Below are 24,349 nucleotides of genomic sequence, written 5' to 3'. Positions count from 1 at the left end.
ACCCCAAGCACCTGGGGTGGGTATTGTATGTTGGGAGCTGGCAGTTTCTGGGGGACTTGTGAAGATTGGATTGTACCTAGAAAGCAACAATGACTGAAACCAAGAAGGGAGGAAGGGGAAATGCTAAGGAACAAGAGGTGTGTGCAAGTAATTTAAGAGGAGGCGGAGGAGGCTCAACCAGAGCCTGGTCACTAGCCCACCTCACTTATCAGGTGAGAGGAGCCGGAGAGTCACAGTCTGACTGAGCCTGTGTCCTGGTACATGGCAGCTCCATCCAACCTCAACTGTGCCAATGGTGAGTGCGGACCCCTCTGTACAAAGTGCCGCCATTCTTATCACTATCATGTAGGTATGATTTGAAAAAAAAATCTGTGCTGTATAATGTATTTCCCAGAGACATTTAGGGGGCTTCAATGTGCTCAGTACATTCCCCCCCCCCCCCCCCCACGCCCCCTTCTTATTTTCAGTAACCCTTCACCCCCGGGCTATTTTACGTTTTTCATTTTTTGTTTTCTCCTACCCTTATTCCAAGAGCCATAGGTTGGTTTTTTTTGTTTTTTTTTTTGTTTTTTTAATTTCTCCTTCAATCTTGCCATGTGAGGGCTTATTTTTTTGCAGGATGAGTTGTACTTTTGAACGAAACCATTAGTTTCACCATATAGTGCACTGGAAGATGGGGAAAAATTTTTCAAGAGCGATGAAATTTAAAAAAACAATAAAAAAATGCAACTACATGATTGTTTTGGGGGGTCTTTTATTCACTCTGTTCGCTATATGGTATACCTGATGTGTCGGTGTGATGCCCCAGGTCGGTATGAGTTCGTAGATACAAAATATGTATACTTTTATCTAAGTCGTTAAAAAAATATATAAATTTAAATATCGTTTTGGGTTTTTTTTTTTTCAAAAAAAGAATAGCATTGTCACCGTTTTCCGAGACCTGTAGCTTTCTCATTTTATTTGATCAGTTACATTATTTTTTTGCATCTAGAGTAGACATTTTTGGGTAGATGTGATGTTTTGATCGCCTTTTGTTGCATTTTAAAGACGTGTTGCTGTGACAAAAAACATAATTTTGGGGTTTGGAAATTTTTTTTTTTTTTTCTGGCCACGCCGTGTACCAATCAGATTAATTTATTTTATATTGTAATATCAGGCGTTTCTGAATATGGCGATACCAAAATTTTTTTTAACTTTTTTTATTTTCAATGGGGCGATTTTTAAAATTTTTATTTTTTTCATAATTTTAAAACTTTTATTTTACTAGTCTCCCCAGGGGACTTTATGCCTGCACCATCCGATCGCCTGTGCATTTCTATTGATCAGGGCAGCATTGTTTTGATCAGCAGAAATGCTCATCTCTTGTGAGTGTTTGGCTCTCAAAGGGAGTGACTCATGGCAGCATCAGGGGTCATCAGCTGACCCCGTGCTACTATAACAACACATTGGGGCCCCGTTATTACGATGGCGGCGGGGAACAATGCAATCTCTGGTTCGGCTGTCGCGGGCGGAGGAGGGGACGCTGCGCTCACCCACTGCTCGGGTCCGGTTGCTGCTCGGTGGTGGCTCGAGCGGTGGGCCGGATCCCGGGGACTCGAGCGGCTTTCCTCGCCCGTGAGTGAAAGGGGGTGGTTTGGTTTAGGGATATTGTCCGTGACGCCACCCACGGTTGTGGTGAGATTGGTGACACCACCGCTGCTCTGGACGGGGATCCCGGGAGCGGTGACAGGGAGCAGCTTGGATGTTGTTTTCTCCCCTCCGTGGGCAGGGGGTTGGTTGGCCCGGTGAGGTAGGTAGGGATGTATGGCAGGCGGGTTATGGTAAGGTACAGGGTCGCGGGGGCAGCGCTGTGCCGCACGGCACGGTGGTACTCACTCAGCCAGTAACGAATACACAGTCTCCGGTAAAACAAACGGCTGGATGGACGGGTCCCACAGACGGCTGCGGTGTTTCTCCTCCCGGCAGGTTGATGGTGACTGCCTATCCCTGCACCTGTGTAGTGTGTACGGTTCCAATGGGTTCCCACCGGTAACCCGCTCCCCAGCTTGGATGGGTGCTGAAGGAGCCCCTTTTGCCCGCAGGCTCTGGCCCTGGGAACTTTAGCCTTGGCGGTGACTGTGTTTCCCTTCACGGTTTGAGCTGTCGCCTTCTATCGGGACTTTACTGCTGGGAAACCCCGGAGGTTCCCTTCGCTAACGGATTTGACAATTTCAGCGGCGACTCCTAGCCTTGTCGGGGTCCGTAAGCCCTGCCGGTTGGTGCTGGCTTCTCTTTGCGTACCGGTCCAGTACCGCCGGGCCACCGCCCGTCCACGGTCCTTACGGCTAGCTCCAATAGGCCTCTCCTGCAGACGGTCACCACCGTCTGCCAACCTTGCTGTTCTGTCCGGGCCATACACCCGGACCACCTTCAGACAGTTGCTCTCTTGCCACTTCACTCCTCTCCTCTTTCACTTCAAAACTCTATCTCTCAACTCTGACTCTTTTCCCGCCTCCAGGACTGTGAACTCCTCGGTGGGTGGGACCAACCGCCTGGCCCACCCCCTGGTGTGGACATCAGCCCCTGGAGGAAGGCAACAAGGATTTTATGTTTTGGCTTTGGTGTGCCTAACCGGGGTGTGTTGTAGTTCCTGTGACGACCTGGCTTGTGCAGGGCGCCACACGGCCCTTTAAATCACGCTAAGGGTTAACAGGCGCGGGTGGATCTCCGATCCACCTGCGCCTGTTAGCCACACATGTCTGCTGATCCGATGAGCAAACGTTCAGGGAATGCTGCCCGAGCCTGCGATAACCAGAGGGAGGAGACCAAGGACATATCAGTACATCCTTGGTTGTAAAGGGATTAACATTGCTTTGCATTTTTATATATACTGTATTTATTAGTGATGAGCGAGCACTCTCTCGGGTGCTTCGTACGTGTAATGAGCAGTCAGGCGCTTGGAAGAGTACAACTCGAATACCTGAGTATAATGGAAATCAATGGAGAACTCGAGAATTTTTCCAGAAAATTCTCTCAAAAAATGTATGGATATGAGCCATCTTGTACATTTCTATAATTATAAGTGCTATGATTGTGCATGTATGAGATATGTCCCTTTTTAAAAAAAAAAAAAATAATGGCCACATTCAAGACACATTTTAAATGGACATTGTCACAAACCACCGGGGGGTCACTCAGAAATCCCCCGCGCTGGCTACCAGTACGTCACAATCGGGGGGTAACAAGTGGGGGTCACCCCTCCTTTATACCTCCCGACCGACAGACAGAGCACGTGACGCGCTCTCTAGCGCCCCTCTTATAGTCAGGCCAATTATGGAATTGCCCGACCATAAGCCAGGAGGCCGCTATACTACTTATGCCGATTATTGAAGGGTCCCCGGTGAGAGTAAGGTATATATTCCCCCGACCTCCGCGGGCGGAATATATAAAATCTCCCCGAATCTCACTGGCCTCCCCACAATAATCCTTGGCACAATTCGCTGCCACCAACCGATTTACGGTAACTATTAGCCGAACACACAGACGTGGGATTCAAGATCGAGATAACAGAACAGCCCAAGATTAATTATATAATTTAATCAGCCTAAAGCACACTAGAAACTACAATATATACAATAGGGAATCTACAGAATATACATATGTCAGAGTACAGTTACAATCAAAGCATGGGTTACAAACAGGCATACACAGTTCCAGCAGTTACCTTGTTGCGTCTGGCCACAGGGGGGCGCTGTAGACCAGGTTTCTAGGAACTCTCTCACAGGTCTTTCCCAACCAGGCCCCCGAGCAGAAGAACACCGGAAAATGGCCGAAGTAGGGTTATCAACCTGGGCAGATCCAGGTCCCCTCCTACCTTAGTGACCTCACAGGGAAGCACTGCCACTCCCCCTGCATGGATCAGAATTATCCAGCCAAGGGGGATTTTGGCTATAACTTTGCCTGGGAGCGTCGTAGGCAGACGCCAATGCTCTCATTGTGACAGTTATGAATTTAGCTACAGAACGAGGGGACTCATGACCTGTCTGCCAGTTCCCCATTGGCTGATATCACGCCTGGGGCATTTCCCAATGTCCTGTTCCCATAAAAAGGGGGTGCCGGCATCGTCCACATGCGGAGACACCATTTTTATGGTTGCCATATTTATCGGAAATATGGCTTGCGAGATATGAACCATTTTTTACTGGAGTCGTTCTGTCTGGCTATTTCCATAGCCTTGCTAACTAGCTAGCAGCTCCTACTACAGGGTGACGGCAGGGAGTCATCCTGTGTCCATTGTCCTAAAGCCACCTAATTTCCATATCACAGGACATGGCCATGGATTTGTTGCTAAACCAGTTGTGTGAAGGGAAGGGGGTAGTGACACCAGGAGAGGGCTTCCTGACATGACTTGAATGTCATGATTTATCGTCATATCTCCGGATTTACCTCACACCTCCCCCCTTTTGAGGGCGCTAGGGGGCAGCACACTCCGGTGTTCCCCCATGCGCCCGTCCGCGACCTCTCCTTGTCGGGACAGCCCGTCTGCGTTACCGTGGTCACGGCCCCTTTTGTGGCGAATGGTGAAGTTGTATTGCTGGAGCGCAAGGCTCCATCGCAACAATCGCCCATTCGTCCCAGAGACGGTGTGCAACCAGCTGAGGGGATTGTGGTCCGTCTCCACGATGAAGTGGCGCCCGTATAGATAGGGTTGCAGACGCTGCAGGGCCCACACTATGGCCAGGCACTCCTTCTCCATCGTGGAATAGGCAACTTCCCTTGGTAACAGCTTCCTGCTCAGGTACAAGACTGGGTGCTCTTGGCTCGCAGAGTCCACCTGGCTGAGCACCGCACCGAGGCCGAAGTCACTGGCGTCGGTCTGTACTACAAACGGCCGCGTGAAGTCGGCTGCCTGTAGCACGGGCGGGCTGGACAGGGCGTCCTTTAGGGCCCGGAAGGCTGTCTCGCAGTCCATTGTCCAATCGACTGCAGAGGGCAGCTTCTTCTTGGTGAGGTCCGTCAAGGGCTTTGCCAGGCTACTATAGCATGGAACAAACCTCCTATAGTACCCAGCGGTCCCCAAGAAGGACATCACCTGCTTCTTGGTCCTGGGGGTGGGCCAGGATGCGATGGCCTCCACTTTCTCAGGCTCGGGCTTCAGTGTTCCCCCGCCTACCCGGTGACCGAGGTACTGGACCTCGCTCATGGCCAGCTGACACTTTCCCGGCTTGATGGTCAAACCTGCCCGGTGGATCCGCCTGAGCACCTGTGCTAGATGCTCTAGGTGGTCCTCCCAGGTGGGACTGAAGACGGCAATGTCATCCAGGTACGCGGCCGCGTACCCTTCAAGTCCCTTGAGCAGGGTGTTGACCATCCGCTGGAAAGTGGCAGGGGCATTCCTCATCCCGAATGGCATCACCGTGGACTCGTACAGTCCAAATGGGGTAATAAAGGCAGAGCGTTCCCTGGCCTTGCGAGTCAGGGGGATCTGCCAATATCCCCGGCTCAGATCCATGATGGTCAGGTACTGAGCCCCGGCCAACTGATCGAGCAGGTCATCGATGCGTGGCATTGGGTACGCATCGGCGACCGTGACCGCATTGAGCCCCCTGTAGTCCACGCAGAACCGAGTGGTTCGGTCCTTCTTAGGGACGAGGACTACAGGCGAGGCCCAAGCGCTGTTGGATGCCTGGATCACCCCCAGCTTCAGCATCTCGTCAATCTCCTGGCGCATGTGTTGCTGCACCTCCAGGGAGACCCGATATGCTGAACGCCGGATCGGGGGATGATCCCCAGTGTCCACGTGATGGACAGCCAAGTCAGTCCTTCCGGGCTGGTTGGTAAACAACCCCCGGAAGGGGTGTAGGGTGGCCCACAGCTGGGACCGTTGGTCCTCCAAGAGCTGGTGGCCAACCTCCACATCCTCAATGGATCCGCCTGCCCTAACCTGGGCTAGCATATCCAAGAGGGTTTCCGCTTCTCCCTCCTCGGGCAGGTTGCACACGGGGAGCGCACATGCCTCCCGCTCATGATGTGCCTTCATCATGTTCACATGGAAGGGCTTCCGCCTTCCACGGGCAGGGTCCAGGGTGACCAGGTACGTCACAGGGTTGAGCTGCTGGTACACGAGGTATGGGCCTTCCCAGGCTGCCTGAAGCTTGTCCTGTGGTACGGGGACCAGTACCCACACCTCTTGACCCACTTGGTAGGTCCTCTCACAAGCGTTCTGGTCGTACCAACGCTTCTGATCGGCCTGGGCTTGAGCCATATTGTCGTGTACCAGTTGCGTCAAGGCCTGCATTTTGTCCCGGAAGCGCATGACATACTCGATAACCGACACTCCAGGGGTGGCCAAATCCCCTTCCCAAGCCTCTTTCACCAGAGCCAGGGGGCCCCGCACACGTCGCCCGTACAGGAGCTCAAACGGTGAGAATCCTGTTGAGGCCTGTGGAACCTCCCGGTAAGCAAATAACAGGTGTGGGAGATACCGCTCCCAGTCACGCCCATGGGAGTCGACCAACATCTTAAGCATCTGCTTTAAGGTGCCATTGAACCGCTCGCACAGGCCATTAGTCTGTGGATGGTACGGGCTGGCCACCAGATGTCGCACCTGGACTTGCTTACAGAGGGTCTCCATCAGCTGGGACATGAATTGGGTCCCCCGGTCGGTGAGCATTTCCTGGGGAAAACCCACTCGGGAGAAAATCTCCAGCAATGCGGTGGCCACCTTGTCAGCCCGAATGGACGACAAGGCCACTGCTTCTGGGTACCGGGTGGCATAGTCAACTACCGTCAGTATGAAGCGTTTCCCGGAGCTGCTGGGGATGGCCAGCGGGCCGACCAGATCCACAGCCACCCTCCTGAAAGGCTCATCGATGATTGGCAGAGATACCAGTGGGGCTTTGGGGCGTGGCCCCGCCTTCCCCACTCTCTGACAGGTTTCACACGAACGGCAGTAGGCAGCCACATCGGCCCCCATTTTTGGCCAGTAGAAATGCTGGTTTAACCTGGCCTTGGTCTTAGCGATCCCTAGGTGTCCGGCCATCGGAATCTCATGTGCGATCCGCAACAACTCCGTCCGGAACGGATAGGGTACCACCAACTGTCGGTCCCTGGGCCACGCCTCCGGTGAACCCTGCTGGACCGTGGCCCGGTACAGCCGTCCTTGGTCCCAGACCACTCGCTCCAGGTCCGAGTCCGAGGGAGGCTGTGCCGCCTGCTCCTTTAGAGCTTTCAGGCTGTCGTCAGCTTCTAACGCTGCCTGAAACTCCTGACTAGATGTGGCCAGAATCGACGAGACTGTCACATCTTCAGTCAGTACCCCGGGACCTGTGTCCTGGCCTCCACCTGACTCGGCTGCCACTTGGTCAGAAGGGGAAGAGCTATCGGACCTCCGGGAGGCCCCTTGGCTTCCAGCACTCCCACTGCGGGTGACAGCGGCCACAGCCGCTGCGACCGTGGGTCGTGCCTGCTCCTCCTCCGTTCCTGACCAAGTCGCCGGTTCAGGCAGACCTACCTGGCTTCCTGACACCCCGGTTGTGGGGGAACCATGCACCGAGATCTTACCTGGGAGCACTTCCGCTCCTGGACCGGCCCCAATCTCACCTGCCTGTTCCCCTCCTGCAGCAACAGAACCCCGCTGTGAAATCTCTGGGGACCCCACATTTGCTGTGGTAGCCCCCACCCCACACACTGGTCCTCCCCCTGCAGCACCCTGCTCTCTGCTTATCCCTGCAGAGGGCAGCAGATCCCAGCTCACAGGCTGGTTACTTGTAGAGGCATTGTCACACCTTTCTCTGACCCCCTCCCCTGTCACAGCTGCAGCTGCGTGTGTGTCTATGGTGTCTGTGCAAGCAGAAATATCAGAGTTCACTCCCTCCTCCCTTACATCATTCATAGATAACACATTAACATTGTTAGGAGTCATGTCAGTACTGGCTGAAGGTTCAGCCCTTGGTTGGGGCCCAAACTGGGAGGTTATCTGCCCCAAATCTGTCCCAAGTAGCACGTTTGCAGGGATCCGATCAGTTACCCCCACCTCCCTCACCCCTCGCCCTGCGCCCCAGTCCACATAAATGTCAGCAACAGGCAGCGCCGGGTCAATGCCTCCAATCCCGGAGACAGCGAGGGTTTTTCCAGGGATCAAGTCTTGGGGGGACACCATCTCAGGCCGCACCAGAGTCACCTCCGAGGCGCTGTCTCGCAGTCCTATGGTCACAGACCGGCCGACGGTGACAGGTTGGAAGCTGTCCAGGGACCTACCACCACCCCCACCCACACAATACACCTTGGGCGGCCCTTGGGACGGGGACGGAGCCGGGGCCTTGGGACGCTGAGGGCACATGGCCTTGAAGTGTCCAGGTAGGTTGCACTGGTGGCACCGTCTTGGTTCCGCCACGGGCCTGGAGAGGGGAGTTGAGGGGGACACCCCCTGCAGTCTAGGGGCAGGTGGGGCAGTCGCAGAATTCATCTTACCCCCTCTCCAGGTGCTGCTGGTGGCCGCTCTCCTGGCCTCAGGGGCCCGGTTGTTGGTGTAGTCATCGGCCAGGGCAGCTGTAGCCGTGGACCCCTTTGGCTTCTGGTCTCGGATGAACTGGCGGAGATCCTCAGGGCAGTTCCACAAGAGTTGCTCCGTGATGAACAAGTCCAGGATCTCCGGTCCGGTGGAAAGCTGCAGGCCTTGGGTCCAGTGGTCGGCAGCTCGGGCAAGTGCCCGCCGGTGGTCAGCCCAGGAGTCCTTTGGTCCCTTCTGCAGGGTCCGGAACTTCTTGCGGTAGGACTCCGGAGTGAGGTTGTACTGTTGGATCAGGGCCCGCTTGATGGTGTCGTAGCCCTGATCTGCCTCAGCAGGCAAGTCCCCAAGGATATCCAGGGCCTTACCCCTTAAACGGGGGGTCAGGTATTTGGCCCACTGGTCCTTGTTCAGATGGTGCTGCAAGCAAGTCCGTTCAAAAGCAGTCAAGAAAGAGTCCAAGTCTCCATCCTTCTCCAGCACTGGGAAGTCCTCAACACGGACCTTTGGAAGTTTGGTGTCTTGAAGGCCACGTGCGGCTGATGAGGGCCGGAGCTGAGCTAGCTGCAGCTGGTAGTCACGCTCTGCCTGGCGCTCTTCACGCGCTGCCTGCCGCTCCGCAGCCTCAGCCTCACGCGCTGCTTGCCGCTCTGCCTGCCGCTCCGCAGCCTCAGCCTCACACGCTGCCCTGCGCTCTGCCAGGAGTGCCTGGTAGCCCTCCCGGTCTCCAGCCTGGAGTAGGGCCATAGCCATTTGAAGAAGGCTATCCGAGCCTCCCAGGCTCGGTGGAATGGCACGTGGTGCTCTGCGGCCCGCTGCGGAGCCTGGTGGTTCACTGTCCATTGCAGAGCGGAGGGCTGGCATCTGGCTCGTTGAGGACCCTTGGGTGAGCTCCTCCTCATCTTGTCCAGCAGTCCCAGGTTGTGCGATGTCCTCTGCAGAGCTGTCCTCTGGCGTCGGGCTCCTGGAGGACTCGTGGACAACCTCCTCATCGTCTCTGGCCTGAGCATCGGCCATTCCTTTGGCTTTGCTCCTGGTGCTCTCAGCCATTGTTGCAGACTTTGGTCACTGACACAGAACTGACACCTGATGCCTCCACACACCTTACAGTATCTGCACTCTGACACTCTAGTGTTGAGCTAGTCTGAAGACCCCAGCAGCCACAGCTGCTGCAGGCAGTCTTTAGTGTCTGGGAGTATGGGTCTCACACTCACACACACTATTATCTCGATCCCACCGCTATGCCACCAATATGTCACAAACCACCGGGGGGTCACTCAGAAATCCCCCGCGCTGGCTACCAGTACGTCACAATCGGGGGGTAACAAGTGGGGGTCACCCCTCCTTTATACCTCCCGACCGACAGACAGAGCACGTGACGCGCTCTCTAGCGCCCCTCTTATAGTCAGGCCAATTATGGAATTGCCCGACCATAAGCCAGGAGGCCGCTATACTACTTATGCCGATTATTGAAGGGTCCCCGGTGAGAGTAAGGTATATATTCGCCCGACCTCCGCGGGCGGAATATATAAAATCTCCCCGAATCTCACTGGCCTCCCCACAATAATCCTTGGCACAATTCGCTGCCACCAACCGATTTACGGTAACTATTAGCCGAACACACAGACGTGGGATTCAAGATCGAGATAACAGAACAGCCCAAGATTAATTATATAATTTAATCAGCCTAAAGCACACTAGAAACTACAATATATACAATAGGGAATCTACAGAATATACATATGTCAGAGTACAGTTACAATCAAAGCATGGGTTACAAACAGGCATACACAGTTCCAGCAGTTACCTTGTTGCGTCTGGCCACAGGGGGGCGCTGTAGACCAGGTTTCTAGGAACTCTCTCACAGGTCTTTCCCAACCAGGCCCCCGAGCAGAAGAACACCGGAAAATGGCCGAAGTAGGGTTATCAACCTGGGCAGATCCAGGTCCCCTCCTACCTTAGTGACCTCACAGGGAAGCACTGCCACTCCCCCTGCATGGATCAGAATTATCCAGCCAAGGGGGATTTTGGCTATAACTTTGCCTGGGAGCGTCGTAGGCAGACGCCAATGCTCTCATTGTGACAGTTATGAATTTAGCTACAGAACGAGGGGACTCATGACCTGTCTGCCAGTTCCCCATTGGCTGATATCACGCCTGGGGCATTTCCCAATGTCCTGTTCCCATAAAAAGGGGGTGCCGGCATCGTCCACATGCGGAGACACCATTTTTATGGTTGCCATATTTATCGGAAATATGGCTTGCGAGATATGAACCATTTTTTACTGGAGTCGTTCTGTCTGGCTATTTCCATAGCCTTGCTAACTAGCTAGCAGCTCCTACTACAGGGTGACGGCAGGGAGTCATCCTGTGTCCATTGTCCTAAAGCCACCTAATTTCCATATCACAGGACATGGCCATGGATTTGTTGCTAAACCAGTTGTGTGAAGGGAAGGGGGTAGTGACACCAGGAGAGGGCTTCCTGACATGACTTGAATGTCATGATTTATCGTCATATCTCCGGATTTACCTCACAGACATCTTTCACCTTCCTCATAAAAGTTTTCAAAAATGGCGCAACTTAAAAGATGAATTTGGAACTAGATGGGGAAAAAAAAAAAAAAAAAAGGTGCAAATGCAATAAAGTATAATGGGCCAATCTGCTCTTCTCTTGGCATAAATGTCATTAGCTGATGTCCTCTCTTGTACAGAGAATTTGCTGGGTGGGTTACCATTGTTGGAAGGGTTTGGATTTTTTTTTTCCCCCCACCTGGTGGCCGTTGGTAACCCGAGCCAGACTGGATGTCAGAGATATGCGGCTACAGAACAGTATTTGTTGTGACTGAATAGATTCTGTTTTTACCTTTTTGCTCTTTTTGTCACTGTGGTGTGTTTGTTGTTGTTGTTGTTGTTGTTGTTCTTGTGTCCCTTTTTGGTGTTTGTTGTGTTTGTTGTGTTTGTTTTTTTTTTTTTTTGTTTTTTTCTTCCCTCACCTTGGTTCCCAAACAAAAAAATTGTCTGCCTAGCCCTAGGTAAGTTGTTCTTGTGCAGTCCCATAGGATATTGTAGTGTGTATGTCTATATGTATGTAAGTGTATGTATGTATGTATGTATGTATGTATATACAGTTAGGTCCAGAAATATTTGGACAGTGACACAAGTTTTGTTATTTTAGCTGTTTACAAAAACATGTTCAGAAATACAATTATATATATAATATGGGCTGAAAGTGTACACTCCCAGCTGCAATATGAGAGTTTTCACATCCAAATCGCAGAAAGAGTTTAGGAATCATAGCTCTGTAATGCATAGCCTCCTCTTTTTCAAGGGACCAAAAGTAATTGGACAAGGGACTCTAAGGGCTGCAATTAACTCTGAAGGCATCTCCCTCGTTAACCTGTAATCAATGAAGTAGGTAGAAGGTCTGGGGTCGATTACAGGTGTGTGGTTTTGCATTTGGAAGCTGTTGCTGTGACCAGACAACATGCGGTCTAAGGAACTCTCAATTGAGGTGAAGCAGAACATCCTGAGGCTGAAAAAAAAGAAAAAATCCATCAGAGAGATAGCAGACATGCTTGGAGTAGCAAAATCAACAGTCGGGTATATTCTGAGAAAAAAAGGAATTGACTGGTGAGCTTGGGAACTCAAAAAGGCCTGGGCGTTCACGGATGACAACAGTGGTGGATGATCGCCGCATACATTCTTTGGTGAAGAAGAACCCGTTCACAACATCAACTGAAGTCCAGAACACTCTCAGTGAAGTAGGTGTATCTGTCTCTAAGTCAACAGTAAAGAGAAGACTCCATGAAAGTAAATACAAAGGGTTCACATCTAGATGCAAACCATTCATCAATTCCAAAAATAGACAGGCCAGAGTTAAATTTGCTGAAAAACACCTCATGAAGCCAGCTCAGTTCTGGAAAAGTATTCTATGGACAGATGAGACAAAGATCAACCTGTACCAGAATGATGGGAAGAAAAAAGTTTGGAGAAGAAAGGGAACGGCACATGATCCAAGGCACACCACATCCTCTGTAAAACATGGTGGAGGCAACGTGATGGCATGGGCATGCATGGCTTTCAATGGCACTGGGTCACTTGTGTTTATTGATGACATAACAGCAGACAAGAGTAGCCGGATGAATTCTGAAGTGTACCGGGATATACTTTCAGCCCAGATTCAGCCAAATGCCGCAAAGTTGATCGGACGGCGCTTCATAGTACAGATGGACAATGACCCCAAGCATACAGCCAAAGCTACCCAGGAGTTCATGAGTGCAAAAAAGTGGAACCTTCTGCAATGGCCAAGTCAATCACCAGATCTTAACCCAATTGAGCATGCATTTCACTTGCTCAAATCCAGACTTAAGACGGAAAGACCCACAAACAAGCAAGACCTGAAGGCTGCGGCTGTAAAGGCCTGGCAAAGCATTAAGAAGGAGGAAACCCAGCATTTGGTGATGTCCATGGGTTCCAGACTTAAGGCAGTGATTGCCTCCAAAGGATTCGCAACAAAATATTGAAAATAAAAATATTTTGTTTGGGTTTGGTTTATTTGTCCAATTACTTTTGACCTCCTAAAATGTGGAGTGTTTGTAAAGAAATGTGACAATTCCTACAATTTCTATCAGATATTTTTGTTCAAACCTTCAAATTAAACGTTACAATCTGCACTTGAATTCTGTTGTAGAGATTTCATTTCAAATCCAATGTGGTGGCATGCAGAGCCCAACTCGCGAAAATTGTCACTGTCCAAATATTTCTGGACCTAACTGTATATATAATATATATATATATAATATAATGTGTTAGTGTGTTTTGCTCTTAATTTTTTTTTGTTTTTTTTTTGTTAAAATATATATCAAATTTCTTTTTAATAAAATGTTTTTTGCGCTAATTTTTTTGATGATAATCTATTTAAAAAAAAAACAGTATATACGGTAATGTTTTTTTATTAAAAAATAGATTTTTTTTTTCTTTCTTTTTTTCTTTTCAATAAACATCAGGCAGTTTTAGTGATTTGTGGCTCAGTCAACTAGCAGAATGACAAAAGAGAAAAATTACTTAATTCTATAATTGGGTCTTTGTGTTTTTGAGGAGTTAGTGTTAACAAACCCCCCCTCTCATTTCCATGCAACACATGGGTGGGGGGGTTGTGGTAATACCATGTCAATTCTTGTGGTATTTCTGCTAAAAACTCCAAATTTGCCTATTAAACAAATTAAAAGCTGATTTTTTATTTTTTTTTTTTATTAGAAGAATGAATATTAAAAAACCCCAACTCAATGTGGTGATATGCATGGGTGGGGACCAAACACTATTTGTGCTGCATCCCAAAATTCATTGCCTTTTACAAAACTCCACCTCAATAAGGGATTATGTCCCTTTTTAAAAGTACTGTGATGGGAGAGAAAAAGGCGCAATAGGGTCTTACCCGGTTTACAGGGTGAAAAAGAACAATGCACTCACCTGGCAGGGTTGTGCCAGTCACAACCCCTTTGTAGACGTGGATGAGCGCTTAGGTGGTTCAGCAGCGGCCCCGTTACAGAGCAAATTTTCAGTGTAAAAAAAACTGGGGAAAATGGGTTTTTTGCCGCGCTAAGAGACCACGAGCATGAATGTAACAATTGTATGAATGTAACAAGATTCTTTTCCCTGAGGAAGGAGGCAGATGAGTCATCCGAAACGCGTTGGAATGACCTAAATAAAAGAACAAATTGTTATATTAATGCTCGTGGTCTCTTAGCGCGGCAAAAAACCCGTTTTCCCCAGTTTTTTTTTTTTTTTTTTTTTACGCTGAACCTTTTTAAAAGTACTAAGAGGAAGTGGTTGGGTGTTTTATTCTGTTTTTTATGGCTTTATTGTTCTTCATTTTTACCATCCCATGGTCACTGATGCCAAATTGCTCCATTTCATATATATTAATAGTAGACCACTATGAACAGACATATGAGATGAGTTTTATTTACAAAGGATCTATCACCTGCCATTTATTCTTCTTTATCTGGTGTAAATGCCGTTGTTCTCCTGAATCCGGCGTTGTGTTTTTTTGTTGTGTTGTTTTTTGTTTTTTTTTTTTTTTTTTGTTCCTGCGCCTCTCCATTCCGGAGATATGGCCCCTTCTTCCATGTATTAAATGTTTGTCTTCTTAGACAAGTGGGTGTGGTCCTCAACTGATCTGTGGGCGTATTTTTGTGGACCAAACCTGTTTCGATAAACAGGGAAGAAGGGGCCATATCTTGGGAATGGAGAGGTATAGGAACAAAAGGAAAACCTCGCCGGATTCAGGAGAACAGGGGCAATTATACAATATAACAATAAATTGATATCTATGACGTGACAGGTCCTCCTTTTTAATATCCGTTCCCAAACCTGGTAAACTACCCTAATGGAGTTTCTCAGAAGTGAAGATCTATACAGTAAAGTAATGATTGTGGGGGCACAGATTTTTCTCGACTTTGTCTGGGAAACACTGAGCTTAGTTTGAAATATCTAATCACTGGGGATGATGACCTGTTGGTTTCATGTTTTGTGACCCTCTTATTTATATTCTGAGACCCCACACACTAATATTAATGCTCTCTCTATAGGGACACTGGTCATGCTAACCTGCCCTTCACGCATGGTCACCTGTCAGATTTTAGGGGAAGTTGACTTGTCAGTCTCCATTTATAAGAACCTGACCCAAGATACAAGTTGGTCCTCTTCGGCGTGGGCCAAACATGACTTTGTCATTGGACTGGCGCTGGCGGTCTTCTCCAGCATTCTCATTGGGAGCAGCGTTATCCTGAAAAAGAAAGGCCTTCAACATCTGTCGGAGCAAGGACGGACACGTGCAGGTACGGAAAGTGGGGGCTTCTGGTCTAGATGGACTTCGGTTGGACAGGGGAGATGGAAATGTGCCTTCTCCATAGGATAGGATTAGTGGGGGACTGACTGCTAGCTCAAACGTGACCTCCACTTCTTTGGGACTGTTGGGTGCATGTCATCTGTCAAACCTGTTTTGCATTGAAAAGATACAATCCTGATTCTTTCTTAAATTTGTTTTCCTAGGTGCTGGTGGACATGGTTACTTAAAAGACTGGTTGTGGTGGGCTGGACTTCTTACAAGTAAGATACAGGAGAAAACATACTTTTTGAATATGTGCCACCCCCGCGTCAGCAGCCGAGCTGCTCGGATCCGCGGTGGCTCGAGAGGCGTCCGGACCCGGGGGTCATGCGGCCACTCAAAGGGGTATTTACAGGGGATTGTATATTTAAAGGTCGTGACGCTACCCGTGGTGTGTGGTAAGGTGGAGTACCACCGCTGCAGCTGGGGAGTACCCGGGAGGCGATGGAGTTGGCAGCTAGGTGTTTAACCCCTCCACGGGTAGGGGGAGATGCCCCGGGCCTTGGTGATGGTGCTGGGGAGGGCCGTTGGGAGTGAAGGAGTCACTTTTGTACTCAGTCTACACAGCTGACACTGACAACTTGACAAACCAAAGTTCTGGACACCGCTGACGCTGAGGGGAGCATGTTTGGGTCCCGTTCCTGCTGGTGTTGCCTGATGATCTGTGACCTTTCCCTTGGCACTCAGTTGGTCCCTGTAGTGTAGAACTAGTCGGGTCCTGCTCCCCAGTGTGGCTAACTGTGGGAGCTTGCTCTCAGGGTTCACGCTTGGGATTTCCTGGACCGTTTTAGTGGAAAGTCCTATCTCCCTTGTTGCGCTAGTACCCCGATTCTGGAGCGGGTGGAGAGTGGATCTTGAAGGCTCCATTCTCGTCGGGTGAATTGTCAGTTGGCCTGAAGCTACTCCCTGACCTAGGGTCCACGTACCCGGTCATGCCCTGGCCCCTGCCTGGTGATGGTACAAGGCTACCGGCTATCCTCCTCGACAGTTCCGTGACCCTTTGTCACGATCCCCTGCGACCGGGGTCCAGCTTCTACTAGGCCCAGACCACCGTCTGCTACCTAGTGGCTTCCAAGGAGCCCAGCTCCTGACCTCCTCTCTCTCCTTCACTCTCTAACTCTCCCACTGACTGACTCCTGACACTCCTGACCTCCCTTTACCAACCCCCAAGTGAGCAACCCTATTCCACTCAGGCTGTCCACTGGTGTGTCTGGTGGGTGTGGTGCAGAGTGTACCTAGGATTTTGATTGGCTGATGTTGGCAACACCATTAGTTGGAAACCCGTAACCAAGGAGGAGGTGGATATTGCACAGAAGAGCAGATTGCACAATACCCTGTGACAACCTGATAGGCCAGGGCGTCACAAATACATTATGAGGGACTTCTGAGTTAAGAGCTCCCTACAGGTGAATCTCTGCATCCATAAGAGACAGAATCAACAATGCAATGCCAATACAGCCCACTGATCTGAGGGGATGGGTGCAGGGCAATGCATATGGGTTGTTTTTTGTTTTTTTTTTTCTTTTTCTTTTTTTGTTTTTTTTAAGCAGAATCTGATTCATGGAAATACATGCTTTTTGTTTTTGTTTCTTTTTTTGAGGTTTGGTTTTTGTTTTGTTTGCTCCTAAATGTAAATGTTGTAGTTTTTTTCTTTTTTTTTTTTTTTTTTTTTTGGCCTTTTTGATTTGTTCATGCCAAGTTTTAGAGTGGATTCCACCAGGATTTGCTTAAAAGAACTGTAAATGTTTGTCTGCTGTGGTTTTTTTCAAAAATACGTGAATCCAGTCTTAAAATTTTTTTTGCATTTTTTTTCAATGTTGTCAACTTCATTAAAATGCCCCTTTTTCATCCAAAATATCCCGAAAACAGTTATAGAAAAAACACTTAAAGTGAAAGGTAGTGACTGGAGAATGATATTAAAGGCTATATACACCTTCACACAAAATTTTGCTATTTTGCTTCCCAGCTGCAAAAGTTATGCAAAGTTTCTCCTATACTTTCAATGTTAAACATGTAGCGCACACCGATGGCATCTGTGTGCTGTATGTGTATTTTTACAGACCCATAGACTTGTATTGGCGCTTGTCATCTATGCTGTCACAAATAACGGACATATCTCAGGGTGGTACACATGGTCTGAGTGAAAACACGGACATGTGAGCAGCACCATAGGTTATAATGGGTAAGTGTGGCTTCTGTGAAAAACAGGTGTCAAGTATATGGATGCCACACATACTGGAAAAAAACGGACGTGTGAATTGGGGCCTTTAAATATAGCACCAGGGAGGGGGTAGTACACAGATCTCTAATTTGGCAAGGGGGGAAAAGCATGTAAGGTATCGGGGAGGGCAAAGAAAATAGCCTTTGAAAAAGGAGGAAATGTGACGCCCTGGACTATCCAGGTCGTCCCCGGTAGGCACATAACACTACACACCCCCTTCCAGTTAGGTAACACCAGCCAAACCAAAACCCTTGTCACCACCCTCCAGGTTTGATGTCCATACCAGGGGGCGGAGCCAGGTGGTTGGCTCCACCCACCGAGGAGTTCACAGGCCTGGAGGCGGGAACCTAAGTAGTCAAATTGAAGTGGAGAGTAGTTTCGACAGTGAAGGAGGGAGGTTGTGTCCAGAAGCGTGCTCAGGCCTGCCAAAGACTACTCCGGTGGCTGGGTTGGAGCCCAGTCACCATTGGCAAGGAGGCAGACGGTGGTGGCCACCTGCAGGAGACCGGGAAAACGACCGGTGGAACTGTAAGGGACCGGGACAGGGTAGTGGCCCGCCAGAACCGAACTGGGGAGCCAACTGGATACCGGAGCACCAGGCAGGGTACTCAGACCCAGTGCAAAGCCCTGAACCGACAGGGCCGAGCCGAATCAACTGATTGCGGGCTGGACTTAAGGACCTACCCCACACAAGTCCCTTTATAAGACAACAGCCCAACCATACAGGGTAACTCCACCGCCAAGGCATAGACCCAAAGGGCCAGCGTCTGCGGGCAAACGGGCTCCTCCGGCATATACAAGTCGGGGAGCGGACTACTGGTGCCTAGGCATAGGAGTCAGAACATTTACATAGAGGTGCAGGAGAAAGGCGGAAACCACAAACCGAACCTGGAAGAAGCTGCAGCCGGCTGCAGGCCCCGTTCATCACTCCATTTGGTTTACCAGTGAATCCAACGGCACTGGTGTACTCGCTCTGACACAAGACATCAGGCACCGCACCGCGACACTTCACCCTGCACCCCAGTCCTCTCCTACCGGGACCAACAACCCCTACCCATGGAGGGGTCAACACCTAGCTGCGCCATTACACCGCCCCCAGGATCCCCGCACCTTCACTGCAGTGGTGGTGTCCATAATCACCACAACCCGTGGGTGGCGTCACGAACTATTATTCCGAATCAAACACCCAAATCCCCGCGTGTAGCGCCAACTCCCTTGCAGAGCGACATGACCCCCGGGTCCGTGAGGCTCGAGCCACCACCCTCAGTACGAGCACGGATCCGAGCGGCTCGGCGGTCGCAGCAGAGCCCGCGGGGCGGTACAGAAAGCATGAATGTGAAATAAGTGCAGGATAGAAGGTGTGTTGCTATATGCATTTATGAAGATGGCATCCAGCCTATATTACTAGGAGAGAAACTCCCAAAAGAAAAACCCGATTTTTCGTATCAGGCTGTAAAATGCATATTAATGGGCCCGAAAATGAATGAAGATTGTAGACTGAGACTTGTTGGTTACCTATACCTAATAACATTTGGATTAACATACACAATTTTTTCTTTCTTCCGTGTGAAATGTGTCCCTAGCATTTATCGATGTGAGACATTGAAATATAATTTTTCATGCTTGTCTAGTCTTACTGCTTTTGATCCTCTTATTACTAGTGGGTAAGTGGTATTGCAGGTAGATGGGTGCCCAATATGTAATGGTTGGTTGTATTCCTTCATTTCTTCTTACAGTGGGAGGTGGAGAAGCCGCTAACTTCGCAGCCTATGCTTTTGCTCCGGCCACTATCGTCACCCCACTTGGAGCCCTTAGTGTCCTGATAAGGTAAATTTATAATCTATGCATACAAAAGAGAATTGTCAATTGTGAGCCCCGATGGGGACAGTGTTGCCAATGTATGCAAAGCGCTGTGGAATTAACAGCGCTATCTAAATAAATAAATATTATTTAATAATAATATTATTATTATTATTATTATTATTATTATTATTATTATTATTATTATTATTATTATTATTATTATTTTGTCAATTTGGGACACTTAAAGGGGGTGGTAAGATGATCTTACCAACTTCTCTTGCGTGAGTCATTTAGCCCAAACCATAAAATTGCCTAAATTCTTTAAATCTTTCATAAAACATGTTGTAAACTTTAGGGGCTAAAAATACTTTCTGCAATTGGGCTTCACTTAAAAAAAAAAAAAAAAAATTGCACTGTCTGCCATCTATAGCATCTGTATTGAGCAGTGTATAGGTGGCGGCAGAAAGATTCTCAGCTCAATCAGTGAGCTCGTTCTGACCTGAGTCTGTAGTTAATTAGGCTATGTGCGCACAGTGCGTTTATCGCATCATTTTTGCGTGGTTTTTTTTTTTTTTTTTTAATTTTTGGGTGCATTTTTGGGCTCAAAACTGCATGACTTTGCTTCCCCAGCAAAGCCTATGAGTTTTCATTTTTGCTATCTGCACACTTTTTTTTTTTTTGCTGTGTTTTTGAGCTGGAAAAAAAATGGTCGTGTCAATTCTTTTCTGCGTTTTCCACCCATGCAATGCATTGGAAAAATGCAGAGATGCATTGTTTTTACCGCAGGTGTGGTGTGTTTTTTTTTTTTTTTGTGTGCGTCTTTGCGGCAAAAAGATATCGCTAGCGTGGGTACCCGCCCCCATCGGTTGTGCGACATGGGCAAATCGCTGCCCGTGGCGCACATCGCCCAGACCAGTCACACAACTTACCTGCCCTGCGACGTCGCTGTGACCGGCGAACCACCTATTTTCTAAGGGGGCGGTTCGTTCAGCGTCACAGCTGTGTCACTGAACCGCCACCCAATAGAAGCGGAGGGGCGGAAATAAGCGGGACGAACATCCCGCCCACCTCCTTCCTTCCGCATTGCTGGCGGGAGGCAGGTAAGGAGAGCTTCCTCGTTCCTGCGGTGTCACACGCAGCGATGTGTGCTGCCGCAGGAACGAGGAACAACATCGTTACTGCTACAGCAACGATATTCGAGAATGGACCCCCATGTCACCGATGAGCGATTTTTGCAAGTTTTTGCAACGATGCAAAATCGCTCAAAGGTGTCACATGCAACGGCATCGCTAAAGCGGCCGGATGTGCGTCACAAATTCCGTGACCCCCAACAAGATCCACTTGAGCGATGTCGCAGCGTGTAAAGCTGCCTTTAATCTGTCTTTCTGAGCATCAAAGTTACTTGTGTAGGGAAATAAAGGGCATGTATAAACCAAAGTGTGCAAAATTTATAATGAAACTCAATTGCAAAAAAAAAAAATACAAAAAAAAATGGATTTGTAGCCCTAAATACAAGCATTTAATTGCAAAAGTGCCAAAGGTGGTGGATACTTTTAAATATCATTGCTGAGGACGATCTATCCGGTTAGAACTGCTAAATGTTTTCTCCCCAAACAGGTGCGCCAAAGACGTTTTAGCAACATTGAAACATAATTAATATATTTATAAAAATTTTTTAGTGCTGTGATGTCCTCCTATTTATTGGGTGAGAGACTGAACCTTTTGGGGAAGTTGGGGTGCGCGCTCAGTGTGCTGGGAAGCACTGTGCTGGTTATACACTCCCCAGAAGAACAAGAAGTGACTACATTGGAAGAGATGACTTCAAAGCTGAAGGACCCAGGTATGCGGGGCATTAAATGGGGAAACTAATGTAATGGGTCTTGAGTACTTCCTGTATAGCATACTGACACCAAACTGGGCCATCGTGCATCCAAATGAATCGGTGAATCCATCATATTCACTGTGTCCACTTCTCTAGGTATGCGTGAATGTATATATTTTGAAGGATCTCGTCAGGGAGGTTCTTCCAAACATCTTGGAGAACTAACCACAGATCTTCTGTGGATGAGACTTGTGCAAATCATTGTCTTTTCATGTAACCCCTGACTTGATGTTAGGGCTTTGAGGAGAACACATCACTTTCAGGACTCCTTGTTCTTCTTTACACTGAAGATGGATCTTAATGACATTGGCTTGATGTTTGGGACCATTGTCCGGCTGTAGAACAAATTTGGAGCCAATTGGACTCCTTCCTGATGCTATTGCATGGTATTTCTCAGCATTGAGCACACACCAAAAAAATTGCAATGTTGAGGTGGTCGTCCATGGAAACTTAGTGCAGCAGCTAAAAGACACATCATGGTTATTTCCTTTGAAATCAGAAGATGTCCAGCAGTGCCATCAACTCAGAACTGGCAGAAAATAGTGGGACCAGCTACATCCAATTACTGTTTGAAGCCTGGCCAGAGTTGTAGCCAAAAATCATATATTAAACATGGAAATAAGGCCACGTGGCTCAACTATCCAAGAAAACATAGAAACTCCGGTATTGAAAATTGGCAGCAGGTTCTGTAGACTGAGGAGTTAATATGTGAAATAATTGATTGTAACAGAAAGCAGGTACTTTTGCTAATGGGCAGTAGAGCGGTAGAGGTTTCTGCAAGTTTGGGGCTGCATTTCAGCAGAGTTGCGAATTTGGTCAGAACTAATGGTGGAGTCTGGAGTCATGGGGGCTCAGCTTTGCAGTTTGGGCGTTGTGAGGCACCAGGTGACCTACCCTGCTGGTGCACGGTCACTAAGGTGGTGGTTAGGCCTCCGCCGCTGCACCTTGTAGGCTACAAATAAGTTAGGGACCCACTCAGGGGTTCGCTGTGACATGGCAGTGGCTTCCTACAGTCTGATTAGAATGTTAAACCAAGAACCTCATGGTCAGGTGTATAACTTTTTGCCTAGCAGCACTAGATCACATTATGATTTTTGGATGTGTGGTCCATGTCTAATTCTCCAAGCTATGTTGAATAACTAATGGTGTCCTCAATGCATCCACATTTTTTCTGTTGCTGGACTACATTAACCTCCCCCCCCCCCCCCCCCGACGCACAACCAATGTCAATAAGAACTATCTTAAACCAAATGAACTAGTCTTAGAACTGATGATCCGGCCCCCGCGAAGCCTTAATCTTACATCACCCAGTCTGTGAGTGACCGTGACTTTTGCCTATTTAACGGATTGGGTGAAATGTAGCAAATCCACAAAATCCTCTACAGGAGAAAGTCTAAAGGCCCCGCGTGTATATAACACAATCTAAAGAAAAGCTTTATCTGTCTACATGATGGTCATTCTATTTTGTTTCTTTTCAACCAACAGGATTCATTGTCTACATCAGCCTGCTGTTTATCTGCTGCCTGGTCCTGATTTTCCTTCTCTCGCCCCGTTATGGTCACCAAAACATCCTTGTTTACCTGGCAATATGTTCTCTCCTGGGGGCCTTCTCCGTGTCTTCTGTGAAGGGCTTGGGCATCGCTGTGAAGGGTCTTCTCACCGGTCTACCAGTTGTCCAACATCCTCTCCCATGGGTCCTCATCCCTGTCTTGGTCATCTCAGTGGTCACGCAGGTGAACTACCTCAACAAATCCCTAGATGTCTTCAACACCTCCTTGGTCTTTCCAATCTACTACGTCCTATTCACCACAGTAGTGCTCATTACATCCCTCATACTCTTTAAAGAATGGGTGTCTATGTCCCCGTTGGATGGAGTGGGTGCAGTTTGCGGTTTCCTCGTCATCATCTTGGGCGTCTTCATGCTCCACGCTTTTAATAATCTGGACATAAGTCTTAAAGGTCTAAGGCAACAGCTACATCGTGTAGCTACTCTGCCTACCGAACAACCGGCCAAGAAGGAAGACAAGATAACCCTCGTAGACAACATGGAGATGGAGCACACCGGGAACATTCCCAAAGTCTTCGTTATATACACCTAGGGAAGATTTGGCCAGGAATATTTTGTAATAATTGACTTGGTGCCGTCCATAAAACGTTATTGGTTTGACTTCACCTCTGAGAATTTCATTAGTTTTAGGTACCATCCTAAGACGTGGATCTTCGGTTTTGTCTATGGGCTGTTCGAAGCTCCATATCCAAAATTTCCCTCCTGGAATGTTTTTGACCCTAGTTGTTGAATGATACAGTCCTGTTCTGGTATCTGTTACAATGACATAGTCAAAAACATTCATTTTTGTGGAATCTACCTTTTATGGTAATTATATTTTGTGCAACTTGACCTCTTCTGCCTACGGACAAGAACGCATCAACCACTGAGACCGGAGCTCTACAGTATTTTTGTTTCTTGCCTGTATTTCTTGAAGAGTTAAGTATTGTACAAATTTTATTTTAATGTCTCCTTGTTACACCCAATGTGTCTTTTTATCTGAAATTTTTAATGTTTATAAAAGGATTACTTCACAATCATGTGGTGGTAGATGGAGTGTCTTGCGTTCAGTTTGTGCACACAATATTGATTTTTCAGAGTTTAATGGAAAAAATAATAAAAGAAACACTATTTTGAGATAATAAAAAAAAAAAAAAAAAAAAAAAGGGGAGGACTGTACATCTCAAATGTGTCCTTACACTCCCCTTCCCCCACCCCACCTTTTTTGCAGAGGGCTAGAGTTATTACTTATGCTATTTTTGAAGGTGGGGGGCAAAGATACTTCCCGTAGGCCTAGCCCACTGATGGTACTCGCCTAAAGGGTGCTTTACACGCTGCGACATCGCTAGCGATCTCGTTCGCGATGTAACATGCCAGATCGCAGATGACCTATCATATGGAATATGGAGCCCATCTTATAATCCAGTGATGTCTTACTGGAGGGCAGCATCAGTGGTGGAGCAGGGTCAAAGGAGGCAGGGAGAAGGACGATGCTGCTGTTGGCACAGCGGGTGTCCCAGA

General features: G+C 48.5%; 1 protein-coding gene across 1 annotated transcript; it reads left to right on the top strand.

Annotated features, from left to right (window-relative positions):
* The first annotated feature begins 216 nt into the window (after nt 1-216).
* NIPAL4 (NIPA like domain containing 4) lies at nt 217-23,495 on the top strand. Its single transcript, XM_075342216.1, has 6 exons — nt 217-295; nt 15,078-15,326; nt 15,541-15,597; nt 19,334-19,424; nt 21,080-21,240; nt 22,768-23,495. Exons 1-6 carry the CDS (start codon nt 262-264, stop codon nt 23,379-23,381), a joined length of 1,206 nt encoding a protein of 401 aa, XP_075198331.1. The 5' UTR covers nt 217-261; the 3' UTR covers nt 23,382-23,495.
* The last annotated feature ends 854 nt before the right edge of the window (nt 23,496-24,349 follow it).

This window comes from Anomaloglossus baeobatrachus, chromosome 4 (genome assembly GCF_048569485.1).
Source record: "Anomaloglossus baeobatrachus isolate aAnoBae1 chromosome 4, aAnoBae1.hap1, whole genome shotgun sequence".
Lineage (NCBI taxonomy): Eukaryota > Metazoa > Chordata > Amphibia > Anura > Aromobatidae > Anomaloglossus > Anomaloglossus baeobatrachus.
This window is presented reverse-complemented; position numbering and strand designations above follow the sequence as displayed.